Genomic DNA, 18,043 nt, shown 5'->3' on the forward strand with positions numbered 1-18,043 from the left:
CTACCTTCTGTTGCTACCTCACCACAGCCATGTGTACACAAAAATGTCTCGTTTTTGCTGTCTGAAGGCTATGCTTTGAAGACCCGGGGGATTATATGCATATTATATTACAGGTGATGCAAGCTCACATTCTATCCTCTCTGCTCAGGTGAGGTGAAAGATAGAATGACAGAAACCTTACAAATGAACTGCACCCAAGTTTGCCATTTTGGATTTCCTATTTTGTAGTAGTTTTTTTTTTTACAAATACAATACAACTCTCAAAAGCTATAAACCAGAACATTGACTATCTCATTAATATCATCATAATGATAGCAATGAATGTCAGGAACCATGCCTAACTTCAGTCAAATTAATCAAGTTATTCTTCAAGTTACACTGTTGCCAGAGGGCAGACAGAGATAATTCTTTTTGTCAGATATGTGCACCACACCCTGTAACACCAGCACATCTGAACAAACAAGCACAAGTCTAAACTGAACTCGCTCCTCAAATGATTCTGGAAGTGCAGTATGTGCATCTCCAAAACATTGAATCTACCTGGGAATTTACACCAGAGCCATTTTCGAAGCGTTTTTCAGTCGCCCATTTGACTTCCGTCTATTTTTAACGATTGAATTCCATTAGAATCTGTGTATCAATTTACACCTGCAGTGCTTTACGTGCGTATCATGGCTGTTAAAAGTAGAAGAAAGCATATTCTATACGCTTTACTTCTATATTTAGGGTATCTGTAAAGTGTATGCTTGGATAAATACATTGTTGTGTCATGGTAGAGATGGAGGCAGTGTAATTTGATAATTTACATTTCACTCTTTCTTATGTTTTGCTTGTGGCGTAAATTCCCAGTAAAGCTACGGAATTGAAAGGGGCCGGTGCAGAAGTCTGGTACTGTATTTTGGCTCGCTAGCACTCATGACAGAATGTCTGATGTTTCTTAGGGCAAGCTAAATCCTGTTCTTATCATTTTACAAAATCAGCATGTTCTGGTTGTCATTGTTCTAACTTGTTCTTCTGAACTTCCTCTCCGTTTTCCTCTGTAAAGCGAGTGGATTGGTAGGAAAACACACACACACACACACACACACACACACACACACACACACACACACACACACACACACAGACAAAGCTTCAGAAGCTTCCTTTTTCTATTTGTAGGCTTTAGTCTATGGGCCTCACTTCTGGCTTACTCAAGACCCAGACCTATGAAGCCGAGCCAGTAAACTGCAATGTCTTTTTATGTCAGTGTTTATCAAAGTGTGGTCCGCAAGCTATCCCAGTGGTCCGCGAGCACACGTGGTAAAATATATAGATGAGTTGTTTGCAATATTGAACCAACTTGTATGTAAATCCAAGGTAAATCCTTTAAATCATATGAATCTTCTGACACAATGAGCAAGGTGCAATGACAATAAGCGAGGTGGTTCAGTGAGTAGGCCTATTGTGTAATATACTGTAGAACAGTGGTTCTCAACCTTTTTTGAGCAAACGCCCCCCTGACCTTACTTTGATCCTCTGGCGCCCCCCCCCCCACACACACACACACCCAATTAAAAAAAAAAAAAAAAAAAACCCTGGGTAGGCTATAGGCCACTCACACTCATGCTATATTGCTTAAATAAAAAACGAGCCCATTTCTGTGCTGTTTTTGTTTCTTCTGGAATTATAAGAAAATGTCCCTATGAGCCTATTTTATTATTAAGCAGATTTAGCCCACTGTTAGAAGCAATAGGAGACTGGTTGGGTAAAAAAAGAACATGTAAAAATTGATGTAATTTGCATTGTACTGTCGGCACTTTTTCTTGCTATCCACCATGTTCGTTTGTGTTGTTTTATTAAAGATGAAGACGTCAGTGAATTGTGTACATTTTTATTGGTTATTGAACTGTTAAGCCGCAAACTTGGGTCATGTTTATCGGCGTTACTATAGAGATGACGATAGCTGGGGCTGGGGGACATGAGTCCGGGCGTGTGCAGACCCGAACTGCACTGTATGACCACTGAGCATAGATAAACAGTAAAATGTAGCTGGGACGGTAGAGGGGTTAGAAACCCATGAATGAAAATAGCCTATTTATTTCAGGTAGCCTATTTTTGCACCAAAAATATGTGAAAACTATGAAAGTTTAAAATAAAAAAAAAATAAAAAAACTCTCACGTTCCCAGCGCCCCCTAGGTTGTACGAACGCCCCCCAGGGGGCGGTACCACCCCCGTTGAGAAACCCTACTGTAGAAGTAGGTCTACTCTTTTTTTAAGCTAGGTGGTCCGTCAGTTCTTTTTTATTGGTTAAGTGGTCCTTGATCTGAAAAAGTTTGAGAAACACTAGTTTATGTCCATGTGTCCACAACTTCATTGTTGAAAATATTCTGTCTCTTCCATTCCCAGAAAGGTCTCCACGAATGGACTTTCCCAGCCTCTGAAATCAGGGGAGTAAGGTATGTATAATGTGTGTGTGTGTGTGTGTGTGTGTGTGCACCAGTGTGTCCATGTGTGCTTAAACCATGACATTCTTCACTCAATGCTGTCCGAGCTGGCATTTTTAGGGAAAGGACATATTCTCAACATCGCGGCCACTTCAGGTTTGGGACAACTTGGTGAAAATAAATGCATGGACAACTGAAGTGAATTAAAAAATGACACCGAATATTCGGCCATTTGGTCAGGTCATTTTTCTATGAGTCAGCTGGTAGTTTGTTGGGGCACTCACTCAATCTAGCTGTCATCAACGTCAGACTGTAACTCTTTTGCCGGTCTATCTAGCTCATCAGAATAGTTTTATACACTTTCAGTGAACAAATGCAACCGTGTGGTTTTGTTTTCAAGGAGTCTAGCCCATAGTCTGTGCTTAATGTCAACTGGAAATGACGTGGCTGCACTGTTGAGAATTTGCTTTGAATTGCACTTCAGTTGATGTTCATTCAGTGTGTCTTGGCAGGGACAAGTTTCAAAATCTCACCATATTTCGACTGGTGTACCTCAGGGATCGGTACTTGGACCCCTCCTTATTTTCTATTTACACCGGTTCCTTAGGTGAGATCATCCCTTGCCATGGGTTCTCCTATCACTGCTTTGCTGATCATACCTAGCTATACTCATTCCAGCCTCACTGCCTATTCTACAAGATATTAACATCAAATTGGGTTCATCTTCATTAACCCCAACTAAAACTGCACGAAACATGGGTGTTATGATTGATGACCAAATTAATTTCTCTGAGCATGTTGCTTGTATCTCAAGCACCTTTCTCGGTTCACACTTCATAATAGTCAGAATGTCTGACCCACACACAGTATGCAACACATATTTGTGTGCAGGCCCTTGTTATTTGTAATCTAGACTATTGCAATGAAATTCTCCATTAGTTTTTAATCGGCCAAAAAGGACACATGCTACTCCTCTGTAATTTCACTGGTTTAGCTGGCATAGTTAGAACTGAATGGTATGTGTGTGTTTGTGTGTGTGCTTGTATACACACGAGTCAGGCCCTTCATACCTTCCTTATAAAGTACTTAAGGAGTAGCAGCAGCAGATTCCCAGGCGTCACAGCTGCCCTGAGAAAGGGGGCCAGTTGCTCTAACTCTCTCTGACCTCCTATGAGAAGCCTCTGTTGTCACCACTCTTTCCTCTCTGTGCCCACCCTGACGTGCTGGCTGTGACTTGATGTGACTTCTTTACCTTGACCTTGTTTTCGTCCAGCCTACAGCGCTCTTGTTTGCCTACTGCTGTTCATGCAACACAAATAACCATACAACATCGGCAACCTGCAGGCTGCCGTACCGCTAGGCTGTGGATAGATCTGATCAGCAGATGTGATAAGGACACTGAAATAGTTTTGTGTTGATGTGGTGTGGGAAGCATTAGTAGTCTGGATGTGTTACAGATTTGCCGCAAGATTTTTTCATCTCGATATCATTCCTTTGTTTCAGTTACACACTAGTTGAGACCTTAGAAAGCATTCATTCTTATTTGGCAAGCACTGTAGACATGTTTAGTTGTAGTGTGTTTCACGCTAAAGCTGTCCTGGCTAATCTATTAAACAGACACCATCTTGTTTATGATGGCTTCAACAGGAACATATTTTCCCATGACTGTTTTTATAGCAAGTGTCAGGAACAATTTAAAGCATTCTGTCTGACATTCAGGCTGTACCTACACAATATGACACATAATAAAATGTACACCTGATATTAAAAAGACACATTATATTTTTCTGAAATGTTACATCTCTCCGCTGTTGGCCGTTTCGTGCGCATGAAATAATCCCTCTCTCACCCGTAGACAGAGTTGATTTTGGCATGTGGAAGTGGTGGGTGGTCAGATGTTCCATCTTCTCCTCTAGAGATCTCTTCTGCCCCCCCCCCCCCTCTCTCCACAGTGTTTCCAAGTTCGACGAGCGGAGTTGTTTCCTCTATGTTCTCTACAACTCGGATGACTTCCAGCTGTGTTTTCCCAGCGACGCACATTGTAAAGGGTGGGTATTGCAGCAAGGCTCTGAAATGCAGCCAAATCAAACGGAGAACTGCCAGTTAGACGACTTATGCGAAAAGCCAAAGACAGAGGCACAGAGTTGTCATGTGCACGCCCGTAGAAAAGCTGGGTTGTTTAGAAAACCTTAAACGTTTAATTTCTGCTCCCCTGGCTCTGGTTCTCCTCTCGTTAACTCCATAGAAAAGTCTTGGATTGTTCTCGGAAGAACCTCATAATTAAGGCATCTTTGATGTGGACAAGCTGAAAAACCTAGTTGACAGTTGCACACCTCTGCGTGCCAGAGATAAGAAAACTGGCGTATTATTATTAACTGGATTATAAGTGTTTCCTGAATTTGTACCGGAAACCATTGCTTTGCATTAGGGGGTACATAGTGTTTATGTGGATGATGTATATTGGTATATTGGTATGTGTAAGCATAATCAGTCCTGATAAGTTGTGTTTCTGTGTGTTAATGTGTATGCTCTGACTTTGGGTGCATGTGATGCTCCTCAGGTTCTGCGAGCTGGTGAACTCGCTGCGGCAGCAGGCCATCGCACCTGTGGAGGAGCCGTGCCCACTGAGCAGAGGCGTGTTAGAGGTAGGTGCACCGCCGTAAAGCACTTATGCCAGCAACCTAAGGCCAACGGGATGTGGTGTGTCTCATCACTGGGTTCCTTGCTTTCTTCAAGGCCAGAGCAGTAGTCTAACCAATGGCAAGTGGGTCACTGCAGAGAAAGACTTCCTGTTTGGTTTGGCACATGTTGTGGCAGTCTCATAAACCACCACTTGTGTTTCATTCTGCTATCTAATGCATAATAAAGATAGGAAAGATATAATCAGTACTTTAGTAACTGTGTAACAGGCACTATGAATTAGAAATGTGTGAATTCATGATAATTTCTGTCCTTTCAGTACATCTATGAGACGAGTGAAAATGGTGATAAAGTGGTTCTGGGCAAAGGGACATATGGCGTTGTGTATGCTGGCAGAGACCTGAGCAACCAGGTGCGCATCGCCATTAAAGAGATCCCTGAAAAGGACAGCACGTAAGGAATTGATCCTCATTAGTTATATTTAGCCTTTCTCTGAACACTCTGAATCCAACCTCAATACTCATTTCAATATTAATTTGTTGGCCAATTTTTGTAGGTGCTTTTATATATCTTCTGGTCATGCTACAATGTAACAAACAACTCATTGTGTAATAGACACCCCCTTATGACTAGTGTTTCTGCTCAAGGAGTCAAAGAGAGTATTTCCTTGCCCTTGTTGCCTTAGTGTTTTCTTTAGGGCTTTCAAGATCACACTAGGCACAATCAGCACCTCCAGACATGAATTGGTTATGTTAGCCTGGGCAAACCCAGACAACCTGTAAGCACATTTGCATTTCCTCTGCTGCTCCGTCTGGTGACCTTCCCTTTGAAGTCCATTTATGAATCACCAAAAAAAATCACACACAGAATGACTGCACTGATGACGTCAGTGTTAAACTACATGGATGTGTATTTTCTTTGGAATTAAGATTGTAATGTAGTAAACAACTCCGAAAAAAATGTACCGCAATTTTCCCGACAATTAACCAAGGTTTATACGTTGATTTTTAAAAGCGTCTTTAGCTATGAGGTTAATACACAGGGAAGGGCTACACATGGGAATTCTTTTCTTTTCTTCATTCTTTTTGTATGATTAAAGCATGATCTGATTCAATGGGCTATTGGACGCTGTGGTTTATACACAGGTGCGGTTAATACATGTTTTATTTTTTGTTTGTTTTGTATAAAACACTAATGCAGTTTATACACAATGCAGCTAATACACAGGAAATTACTGTAACTAATTACTGTACTGGTGTACCAGTTTAAGGTTAATTTGACTTCAGATTATGCCCCTTGGAAATCAGAAGTGAAAGAAGAATTTCTCTGATTCTGATTAGGCAATGATATGGTACCACAACAGTAAAATTGATGTACATTGAATCATCTTCTGGTTTAGGTGTTAAGCTCCTTTAGCAAATTTTTTCTTTTTGTATTTTCCTATGCAAAATCTATGTCTCATGATTTGCAGCCCGGCCTTTCAGGTCAGTTCAGACTAAAAATACAGGGGCTGGTTCCCATAAGGGCAGTGGCAGCTCCTGTGGGAGATTAATGTTGTCGAGTTTCTCCATGTTTACAACATCCAGACTCTTCCCTCAAGTGATTCATTATTTTCATTAGTTCAACCATGTCATGACCCATCCCAACAGAGTGCATGTTTTGCTTGCAGTTACAAGGAACTTTAGAGCTCTGTTAAAATCCCTGTTTGCCAATAAACATTATTCTCATTGCTGGACAGATATACATATATTTAAACATGAATGTGCATAAATATGTACAAATAACTTTCAAAATAAGTAAATCTTCCTGCTTTCACTGTATTTCTCCCCTGCCGTACTCTGTACAGTTATTCTCAGCCCCTGCATGAGGAGATAGCCCTGCACAAGAGGCTGAAGCACAGGAACATAGTGCAATATCTGGGCTCTGTCAGCGAAGACGGATACATCAAGATATTCATGGAGGAGGTACCAGGAGGTAGCTATCTATCTCTGCTCACCATCTTTTCATTCATTTGTTCACTCATTGATTCATTCTTTCTTTCTTTCTTTCTTTCTTTCTTATTCATTTTTATCCATTCTTTCATTGCTTAACATTCATAAAAATGTTTTTAATATCAAGTAATGTTACAGACACATACTGTACCTATTGGCCTACTTTCGACACAGTTATTCACTGACCAGTCTGTGAAGTCCCTGTAACCTCTGTGTGATTTAAGTGCAGATTGAAGTGCAGTGTGCAGCTCAGAGTTGTACGAAACCCTTAAAATGTCATTTGTGTTCCAGCTTTCAACAACCTTTGCCTTATGCACATTCTGGCAACTCCCCCAGATGTGATTGTTGTTCTCCATGCCCCAGTGTGACCTGTTTTTTTACGTTAGTCAGACAGTCAGTCAGACAACCGGGGCGGCTGGGGGAGTGTACTGACTGGATATGGGCAGCAGGAAGGGGCGTTGGTGCCTGGGGGTAGGCCAATTGCAGGAAGAGCCTGAGGAAGCACTAGCTGAATGGAAGTTTGTGTTGAGCAATTCAACTGAGTCACCGGCGCGCTGTAGGCTCGAGCGATGACGCAATGAGAAGTTAGAGGCATTCAAACTTGGCAAATTCCAATCCCACGGGCCATTGAACTGCAGCTGCTGATCTGATTCATCTTACAGGAAGCTTGTCCTCCCTCTTGCGGTCAAAGTGGGGGCCCCTGAAGGACAACGAGGCCACGGTAGTTTTCTACACCAAGCAGATCCTGGAGGGGCTGAAGTACCTGCATGATAACCAGATAGTGCACAGAGATATCAAGGTAGAGGCACACACATAAGGATTTGCACTACGGAACCTGTCCAACATTCATAACAAACACAGAACATACAAGAATAAACCTAAATTGACTATAATGAGTTTTTTATTTTATATATTGTTTTGCTTTTGTAATCTTCAGAATTTCAGGTTGTAATGGGTGCTTGGAGCAGTACAATTTAATTTGTCCAGAGGTGGCAGTTCGTTAACATGTTTAAGATGTGTGTGTTTTTTTCCTGCAGGGAGATAATGTCCTCATTAACACATACAGTGGAGTTCTGAAGATCTCTGACTTTGGGACATCCAAACGGCTCGCTGGAATTAACCCCTGCACAGAAACATTTACAGGTGTGTGTGAGAGAGGGAGAGAGAGAGAGAGAGAGTGAGAGAGTGAATGCATGTGTGTGTGCTTGTTTACATGTATACCATGTAGATATAATGTAATGTCTGAAGGAGAAATAACTACCTTGTTCAATCTATCTTGTTCAGTCTGTTTGTCCCAAAATGTCAGTGCTACATCAGTGAGTCTGATCTGTGAAATCTCACCTACCGTGTTACTTGTATGCTGTCAGGAACCCTACAGTACATGGCTCCAGAGATCATAGACCAGGGACCCCGGGGCTACGGCAAGCCAGCTGACATCTGGTCCTTGGGCTGCACCATTATTGAGATGGCCACAGGGAAACCCCCCTTTCATGAGCTGGGCAGTCCACAGGCCGCCATGTTTAAGGTAGAACACAGAGAACTGCCATACAGGCAGTTTTTTGCCCCGTGCAAAAAAAGAGAAATAAAACAAATCTAGCCTTTTGGAGCCGTACAGCCGTTCTTTTTTATAATTTAGACTAGAACAAAGTGCAAGATATTTTATATTTTAGAAGACATACTTTCTTGTATTGTGATAAATGCAAAGTGAAGTAAATGGGTTTAATGTTTCTCTACACTGTCAAATGTGTATGCTGTAACAGGGTAGCTGTATTGATCCCTTTCCCTTCCTCTGTGGGGGAGGGGCCACTCACTTTTATGGAGCTGTGGATGTCCACCCTCGTGTGAAATGGGTTCTCCTTTCACAAATGTAGTCCAGGAATGAAACGCTGTTGTTTCCAATATAATCAGTGGCTGGAATGGCACTTCATGTGCAGGCCGGGTTACCAAGAGATCACAGGCCCTGCCCACACTTCCTTGTCTGATGTTTCCCATTTCCTCTTTGAATTTCCTGTTGCTTTTTTGGATCTGACCTGTGGTGCCTGTTTTATTGAAATGGTTACTGGTGATAAAAGGTCTGAATGACCTTGCCTTGTGTGTTGTGTTGACTATAGGTCGGTATGTTTAAGATCCACCCGAACGTGCCAGAGTGCATGTCTGACAAGGCCAAAGGTTTCATCATGAGCTGCTTCGAGCCAGAACCAGACAAGCGAGCCGAGGCCTCAGAGCTCCTGAAGGACACCTTCCTCAAGGCCAGCCACCGCAAGAGAACCAAACAGGAGGCCATCCAGAGGGAGACCACAGGTCAGGCTGGCGGAGGCACACTCACACTCACACTCTCTGATGTGAAGTAAGAAAGAACCGTATCTACGGTTATCTAGTTATGAAGGGCTCATATTTAGAGTGGTCTCTTGGGTAGCCTTGGTGTCCTTGCAACTTTGCACCAAGCAATTACCCTTTAAGGAATCAGAACAGGTCATGGAATATGGAGGTGGTGTACATTAGTATTTTTATCCTTTTGGTTTACTTTTTCTTTCAAATGCTCCAATTACTGACCTGTCCAGTGTTGGGTCTAAAGTGTGTTGTGTGTCCAGTAGCAGACTACCACAGGAGTATGTCCGTGCCCATCACGGTGCACGTGGAGGACGTGGACGCAGAGCCCTTTGATCTGTCCTGCTCTTTGGACATGCGGCGGACCATATCAGTCCTCAGGATGGACGACATCGCAGAGAGCCCGCCCAGCACCATCGGATTCCTCCCGTTAGTACCGTCCACTGATCTCTGACCAAACACACAGACAGACTCTCAGCCCAGTGATGTCCTCACACATAGGTGTAGGAGTGTTATTTTAAATTCCTCCAGCTAAACTCAAAGCCTTAATCATACATTGATCCTCTTGGATAGAAGGGATTTTTGAGGTAAGAATTTTCACACTGTTGAGACAACATTAAGTGTTTAGTGACTACTTGATTAAGTGCTCTACATGCTCTACATGTTGTATCAAGAGGAACAGAGTGTGTCTTCATCTTCTGATTGGCGTCTGATTGTTGTTCTTGGTTGGTGTAGGGTGCCGGAGGAGCCGTCGGGCGATCTGATTAGCCCGTCCGGTACGGGAGAGAACCTGGGTCTGTTCCTACTGCGGAAGGACAGTGAGAGGAGGGCCACTCTGCACCGGGTGCTGACGGAGTACATCGACAGCGTGGTGCTCTACGTACAGGACACACTGCCCAAGGTACACCTTCTTAGTGTGTGTGTGTGTGTGTGTGTGTGTGTGCCACTCTATATCCCTTCCTCACCAAGTACATTGACAGCATGGTGCGCAACATACAAGACACACTGTAAACTGTGTGTCTGTGTGTGGGTGGAAGGGGGGTGTGGGTGTGTGCGTGTGGGTGTGCTACTCTACATTGAGTCCTCACCAAGTACCAGTACATCAGCAGCATGATGCTTAACAATATAGGACACACTGCATTATAGTACGTATCTTTGTGTGTATGTGTGTCTCAAGACTTGTGTTCACACATAGCTCCACCCGCCCCTCTCTTCTCAGTCTGACCATCAATCCCTCACTGCGGAGCACATCTCTGAGCTGATTGGCTGTTTGAGGGAGAACATCCGTTCACCCGACAAGAAGCACCTGACCAACAGCCTGTTGAAGCTGCGCAGCACCCTGCTCAATGATGCAGTACCACTCAACAACCTGCAGACGGTGCTCTTCAGCTTCCAGGATGCTGTGAGTCCTTCTGTCTGACTTGTACATGTACTTTCTCTCTCTCTCTCTCTCGCTATCACTCACTCACTCTCTCTCACACACACACACACACACACACACACACACACACACACACAAACACTGTCTCCCTCTGTTATCTTAGGGATTTATTTTTTTCTCACATTGTCAGTGTTTGTGTCTACTCTAGTTTGTTGTTTTGTATAAGTGCATGTGTTGTGTTGCAGGTGAAGAAGGTGTTGCGGCAGCAGCAGGTGAAGCCCCACTGGATGTTTGCCCTTGACAACCTCCTGAGACAGGCGGTGCAGGATGCCATCACGGTGCTCCTACCAGGTGAGACTGGACTCACAGATGCCACTGCTCATTTGTTTCCATTAGGGGACCGACAGCGGTTATTCTAATTGGGTTAATGTTTGTGTGGGTTTTTGTGTATTTGCTCACTTAGGGGTGAGGGTACTTATTTTTATTTTTATGTATAATTATCAGTGTACAAGCATCAACATATAGTTTTCTCTTATCCTTGTGACTGCAAGCACTCTTTTCTGAAATACACACACACAGAAACACCTCTATTACCTTCAACTCTTCCCTTGCCAACACTGCCATAAATATAGCAATTATATCCTCTCGCAAAACTCATATGAACCTTTTAAAGCATATATTCAAGCAACACTCATACATAGTAGCCTTTTTAGGAGTACTTCTTTCCTTTCTTTCCTGCATTATTTGTCCTTCTGCATCTCCATCTCTCTCTCTCTCTCTGATCCCTCCTCAGAGCTGAAGCTGCAACTGCAGTCCTCCTTCGAGGCGGACGAGCGAAGCGAATCCCCTGAGGCGGAGCCCCAGACCCCCACCAACACAGACGCCCAGCAGGACCTCCCGGGCTCCCCAGCGCCCCAGGATGAGGAGCAGCCCGCGGGGGAGAACACGACCAGCGCCTGCCTCCTCACCAAGCTCCAGGATGGCAGCTCTCCTCTGGCCAGAGAACTCAGCCAGCTCAGGCTGGAGACCAGGAGGTGGGGAGATGCTGTGCCCCATGTAGTACTTATACTATAGTTATAATAGGCTCCATACTGTAACTAGTGAGAGATGTGAAGCGGGGCAGTTTAGAAATTAAGTAACGAATTTAGCAAAGTATCAAAAGTCTCAGAAAACACTGCCACTCCAAGTCGTTTCTCTCTAGACTGCGGAGGAGTGGTCTTTTTTATCCCGAACAGACACGCCTCCCACCAGGTGTGTCCAAGGTCCAATTATGGACATCAGCGTCTGAGGGAAATGAAACACACACAAAAAGAAACAAAAGCAGACTAACTTGCAGGGTTTCTCACAAATAAATACAACCATTTAGACACTTATTGTATGCTGTAGGTACACACACACTACACACACAACAGGCACAGACACACATAGACACACATGCACACACACACACTTACATATCAGGCTTTATCTCTTGCTGGAGGAAATTACAGTGTTATATATATTCAGTATGTATTTAGCCAGTGTGTGTGAGTGTACAATTAACATTGACATTGTTGGCGATTTATGGTAGTCTGGGACTCGCTCCTAAACTCTGTTAGAGACGTGCAAATTACTAGACTGAAAAATGAAGACTAAATAACTTCATAAGTATCTCAGAAAAGTGAAAGATCACCGCACACTGGTCGACTTGTTTTGCTGGTTTAATTTTCAGTGAGCAGTTCATAGTTCACTGAAAAATAAACCATCAAAATAAGTCTACCAGTGTGCGGTGATTTTTCCCTTTTCTGAATTTCATTGACAACTGCACATCAACAGCACCTGGAAATCAGAAGGCTGTGCATAGGGACTTTATCCTTTTTAACTTCATAAGTATCTTTGTCAGTGACTTTTGTTTGTGTGTCAACAGACTGCTGACCCTGCTGAGTGAGAAGGAGCGGGAGTATCAGGAGCTCCTGAGGGACACAGTGGAGAATAAACAGAAGCAGATTGATACCTTTAGAGATGGCCAAACGGCACCCTCCTCAGGTGGTTCTGCCTGCTCAGCCCTTATCTACTCCACTGTTATCTTGTCTCAAACAGCTTGTCATGTCTCTTTTCACATTTGTGTATATAATAGATAGAGCATCTCAGTCGCCTCTCTCTAATCGGTCCATCTGTGCTGATGAACTCTTCTCTGACCCTTTGCTGCCCTTTTTGTTCACCTCTGACTATATGTGTTTGCTTGTCTATCTCTGATTAGTTTTTGGTGCTCCCACTCTATATTTCCTAATCGGCCATGCTCTGGTAGTGTCTCATCCAAATTGTATGATTAAACACCCTGATTTTAGAATGGAAATCACCTATTTTGAAAACCACTTTCTCACTTCCTTTTACAGAGAAAAGTTCTGAGAACAGCGGACTTGTGCGCTGGTTGAAATGCATTCCTGTGGACCAGGACAGCATAGATACTGTAAGTACACCCAGAATACAGGAATGTGATTCTCTTTAACCCATCCTGCACAGGCCTAGCATTAGCCATGCTAATGTGATTCATACTCTTTAACCATCTTTAACCCATTGTGCACAGGCCTAGCCTAGCATTAGCCACGCTAATATGATTCATACTCTTTAACCCATCCTGCACAGGCCTAGCATTAGCCATGCTAATGCATGCATGAACAAACAGCAGATAGCACTTCACTACGCATTATGCCTCTGGTGATATGATGTGGCTCCAAGTCTATCATATAGGCATTCAAACTTTTGCCTTTTTAAATCCCCATTAATCAGGATCCTTCTGGCGGGATAAGGCAATCTATGTGAAAGACCTATGTGAAAGATCTATGTGAAAGATCTAATTGTTGTTTGTTGGTTTGTTTTTCCACAGCTTGTGTCTCACAAGTTCACATTGGATAGTCTGCTCCAAATAGCCTCCAGAGATGACCTCAAGTATTGCAACTTAAAGTAAGGATCCGTCACCTGAATGGATTAGCCAATCATTTGGCCCAAATTACTTTCCTGTTATGAACAAATTATGTTAATCATATTATGCGTTAAACTTGAATGTCACACTTTCAGACCGTGTCCTCTGATTCAGAATTAATTCAAAGGTTAATGATTTGTTGTTTGAATACGATCAAGCAAGTGCAGTGTTTCCCACAGAATTTAATTCTATTTGTGGTGGTAGGTTTGCAGAATTAACTCGAATGCAACAGTTTTTAACAAATTAGTGCAGCGCGGTTATGATTCTAACCAGATTTAAGCACAATTTAGTACAACCAGGAAAATCATTGTGTGGTGGTCAATGTTGATATTGTGGTGGGCCGCCACAAATAAGTCAATGTATGGGAAACACTGAAGTGATGTTTGCACAAATTTTGTAACAGTGAGGCTGATCGTTTTTGTTCATTCAGATTGAGATCATTTTAGGTACCGGTATTACAATAGATAAAAATACTGAGCATCCTTCTGAAATGGCATGGAGGTCCTCAGTATAGGCTTTCAGTATGTATGCATCTCTATCAGAGCATCATTATGCGTTCAGTACGTATGTATCTCTATCAGAGCATCAGTATGCTTTCAGTAGAGGTGTAAAAGTCCGGCTTCAGAAAGTAAAAGTCCTGCCACATTTTTGTTCCAACCATTCACTTATTCAGCTAATTCTAATTAGCACAACTTCTCAGCCAGGTACATCAGTTAATTAGTGAAATCACCTGTGTTAAGCGCACAGGTAGAACTAATACATGGCAGGACTTTTACTTTCTGGAGCCAGACTTTTGCATCTCTGGCTTTCACTTGGTATGCATCTCTATCAGATCATTATTATAGGCTTTCAGTCGGTAGGCTATGCTACTCTATCAGAGCATCTATCTTTTTTATTTGAATATTTATCTTCAGACATTTTACTGTCATGAGCTATGTATGCAGCCATAAGCTTTACAGTATCCAGTGCTCTTTACCTCAGCATCACATTTTAAACAAAACAGTTAGCACATTTGAGTATGTAATGCTTTCTTTGTCCTGCAGGGGGGGCATGCTGTGTCGGATCTGGGCTGCTGTGTCCAAACAAAGACGGTCTCGCCTCAGCACCCACGTTGAGGAGGACGACACCATCCTCTGAACACCAGCGTCTACACTACGTCCTGCAGTGTCTCTGTGGGTGGTGCTCGCTCATCTACATGCTTCTTGGCTGGTCCAGAAAGAATGATATGGGTCTGTTAAAAGAAAACAAAAACACTGGGTCTCCTTTATGAGGATGAAACCCTTCTCTAAACAGTGTCCACACCAGGGCCTAGGTGATGGTTTTCTGTATGTTTATTGGCCGGTCCAGTAACAATGACATGGTTCCGTTAAAACAAACAAACAAAAACACTCTGGGTGTCTTTCATGAATCAGAATGATTCATTTTGTATAAATTGTTGGGGGAGGGCAAATCCCTTTTGTATTTGTGAGTGAATATGATCTGGATCTTCAGTGAGGGTCATAGTTGAAAATGGTCCTTGGAAATATCTGAACACTTGTCATTAATTGGAGCCATAAGCTGTTTTCAGACATGACCTGCAGACAGTGTCTGTGCAATTAGGACTGGATCTCAAACACACTCAAGTGTTCAAACGTGGTTCAAAAAGCCCCCTCACTAGATGAAAATCTACCCGTGCTTTAACCGTCTGTGTTCAGATACGTTCACCCGAGTGACCTGCGGACTTACCGGTAGTACTAAAGGGCTGGTAGTGTAGACCCAGGTGATTTTCAAGGTAAAAAGACATTGTGTGGACATATACAGCCAGCCCGTTTGATTCCCGGATCATGTCAGGAGTCCAGTGCATGTGTGAAAGGGACTATAGTAAACTTAACCAGACTTTTTGATTGAAACTCTATAAGGAACACTACATGAAGAGGGATATTCATATGTATATGTCTAACTTTTTCAAAGAATGTGCTCTTACATTTCTGAAGTTTGTAAATTGGAGTAAGAACAATGTCTCTTTACTGTTAGTGGTCATGTCTGATTTCGCACACACACACACACACACACACACTCACACTCAAGCACTCAAGCATTTTGTTGTTGATATTGTCAATTGTGTCTTTTCAGTATCAAGTACGGTAATAATTCATGACTTTTTATTTACAAAAAAAACTCTTCCTCATTTTTTTATTGTAATTATGTTTTTCACAATATTTTTTGTATAGAATGTTTTGGTAGATGAGATTTATACTGTTTTAGTTGTTTTATTGTAATGTAGATTTCTATGCAAGCTGTGACACACAAAAGGGATTTTAAGCATTCACTGTGTGTGTATGTATATTAAATAAACTTATGGTATGGTAGGATTTGGAATTTCAGTCATGTATCTGTAAAACCAATGACCTATAGACACAAAAAAGTGCAGTAGTTGCACAGCAACTGCAACAGTCATGGAACATTGTAATATTTATAAACAGATGTGCCTAGATCATGGATAAGGATGTACTTTGGATGTAGATTTTATATTCTAGGGCTTTATCACATAACCATCAATTGTGTTGCTGATTGTTATTTGACAAATTTGTTATTTTTGATAGTGATATAGATGACCTGGATGTCAGACATATTTGTATTATATAACAAGTAGCTGCCACATCAAAATCACGGCATTCAGAGAATCTGCTGTGGTTGGTCTGGTGCAAATACCAAGTGGGTGGGTAACAGATGTGTCATATTAGTGATGTGTGAGGTTGTTTTTGTTCTGCAATGTTTGGGAATTAAATTGTCCCTTTCAATTTTTCTAATGTTTTTCATATTTTGGGAGCAGCATCTTTACTAAATAAATACATTGTACCATGACTTGGCTTAAAAGCCATGACAAAAATAGTAGGACACCATTTTAAGCCACCAAATCCTGACTTTGTCTTCACGAAAAGCTTGTGAAAGGTGTCATATACTGGAAAGTTAACAGTCTGATTGAAATATGTTACAAACGAGATGCTTTATTACCAGATAATACTCATGAATCCATAACAAACTTGTCTGCTATAATTAAAAAACATCCCCACTTCCATCTGTGTTCATGTAGGAATGTGTTCATGTGTTGTTCATGTAGGAATTTGTGTCTGGTGTGGTTCAGGTATTCAGGTCATACGTGTTTTTGAGAAACAGAGGTGAAGTGGTGTGTGTACGCAGCATGCCCTGACAGAAGGTCTGAAGCTCAGTGTTGAGGCCAGGCTAAAAATGCCTCCCCAGCTTGTTTTCACACTGTTGACGTCACCTTGGAGACAAGTGTTTATGTCTTCCTGTTATCCTGGCTGGGACATCCAGGATGACGTGGTGCCTCCACTTTTCACACCGACTTCATGGGCGTCCATCTGCAGCAGTGAGTGTATCACCCATCTCACTTCGCTGCATTGTGAATTGTACATTCTTCTACATGTTAGCCCTGGGGTAAGATGACTGATATCATGAAAAGCCAAATGAACAGGATTATCTCCTGTCCTCGTGTAGACGGGTGGAGTTACCAATAAAAGGGATATGAGATCATCTAGGGATTAGGTAGGGTCCCCCGATTATTAAAATATTAAAAAAGATAATACAAAAAAACACCCATGTTCCATTTGAAACTCTGTGTGACTTCTCTTATGTAGCCTGGGGGGTGTTATCAGTGTACCCTGACGTCTCTTGCAGGTTTTGCACTCTTGGTTCTTGTTAGAGACCCTTACATAAACCCACCAGGAGAGGGAGCATGACCACAAAGAACAGCAGAGCACGGTGCGACACGTCACAACACTACTGTGTGGTACTGATCATACGTAGACATGAGCGTGTGTGTGTCTACATATCTTTCTTCTGCTATCTCTCTTTTGTGTGCATGTGTGTGTGTGTGTACAGTACGTGTACATCTCTCTCCCTCTCTCTCTCTCTCTCTCTCAATTCAATTCAATGAGCTCTCTCTCTCTCTCTCTCTGTGTGTGCAAGTCTGTGTTTAGCTTTAGCTGATAAGTGCTGGTGTTCGATAGAAACAGAGTTGTAGTGTGTCTTGACCCAAGCATGCCCCTGTGTCTGCCCGCCAGCTGCCTGTGGAATGTGACCCTACTGGCTCCGACTTGCCTCTTCACCACAACACACCGCACCCTTCAGTCTCCATGCAGAACCTGACCAGCAATACACACACACAGACACACACACACACAGACACACCTAGTGACCCCTTCCATCATCACCCTTTTCTGACTGATCTCCAGCCAAAATGGCATTACAAGAGAAGTCGACATAGCACATTTTCATCCTATGACTATAAGGCATGAGTGAAGGAGCTGAGAC

At 42.6% G+C, this 18,043-nt stretch overlaps 1 protein-coding gene across 2 annotated transcripts in view; it reads left to right on the plus strand.

Annotated features, from left to right (window-relative positions):
- The window catches only part of LOC143119170 (mitogen-activated protein kinase kinase kinase 5), a 28,585-nt gene extending 11,800 nt beyond the window's left edge, over positions 1–16,785 (plus strand). The window contains exons 11-28 of one of the 2 annotated variants that reach the window (XM_076280468.1): positions 2,390–2,439; positions 4,380–4,475; positions 4,988–5,072; positions 5,387–5,520; positions 6,914–7,041; positions 7,721–7,857; positions 8,096–8,201; positions 8,426–8,583; positions 9,170–9,359; positions 9,650–9,815; positions 10,122–10,287; positions 10,606–10,788; positions 11,013–11,118; positions 11,561–11,801; positions 12,674–12,792; positions 13,143–13,216; positions 13,634–13,710; positions 14,773–16,785. In XM_076280468.1, coding sequence (XP_076136583.1) covers positions 2,390–2,439; positions 4,380–4,475; positions 4,988–5,072; positions 5,387–5,520; positions 6,914–7,041; positions 7,721–7,857; positions 8,096–8,201; positions 8,426–8,583; positions 9,170–9,359; positions 9,650–9,815; positions 10,122–10,287; positions 10,606–10,788; positions 11,013–11,118; positions 11,561–11,801; positions 12,674–12,792; positions 13,143–13,216; positions 13,634–13,710; positions 14,773–14,866 — 2,310 coding nt within the window. In that variant the 3' untranslated portion in view covers positions 14,867–16,785. The remainder of the gene's footprint in view (positions 1–2,389; positions 2,440–4,379; positions 4,476–4,987; positions 5,073–5,386; positions 5,521–6,913; positions 7,042–7,720; positions 7,858–8,095; positions 8,202–8,425; positions 8,584–9,169; positions 9,360–9,649; positions 9,816–10,121; positions 10,288–10,605; positions 10,789–11,012; positions 11,119–11,560; positions 11,802–12,673; positions 12,793–13,142; positions 13,217–13,633; positions 13,711–14,772) is intronic. The other variant, XM_076280469.1, reaches the window with a different exon arrangement.
- Positions 16,786–18,043: the final 1,258 nt, after the last annotated feature.

Source organism: Alosa pseudoharengus, unplaced genomic scaffold, assembly GCF_046254945.1.
Source record: "Alosa pseudoharengus isolate Yale_2024_CS ecotype anadromous, Long Island Sound unplaced genomic scaffold, YU_APseudo_1.1 YU_APseudo_1.1_scf_12, whole genome shotgun sequence".
NCBI classification, from domain to species: Eukaryota; Metazoa; Chordata; class Actinopteri; order Clupeiformes; family Clupeidae; genus Alosa; species Alosa pseudoharengus.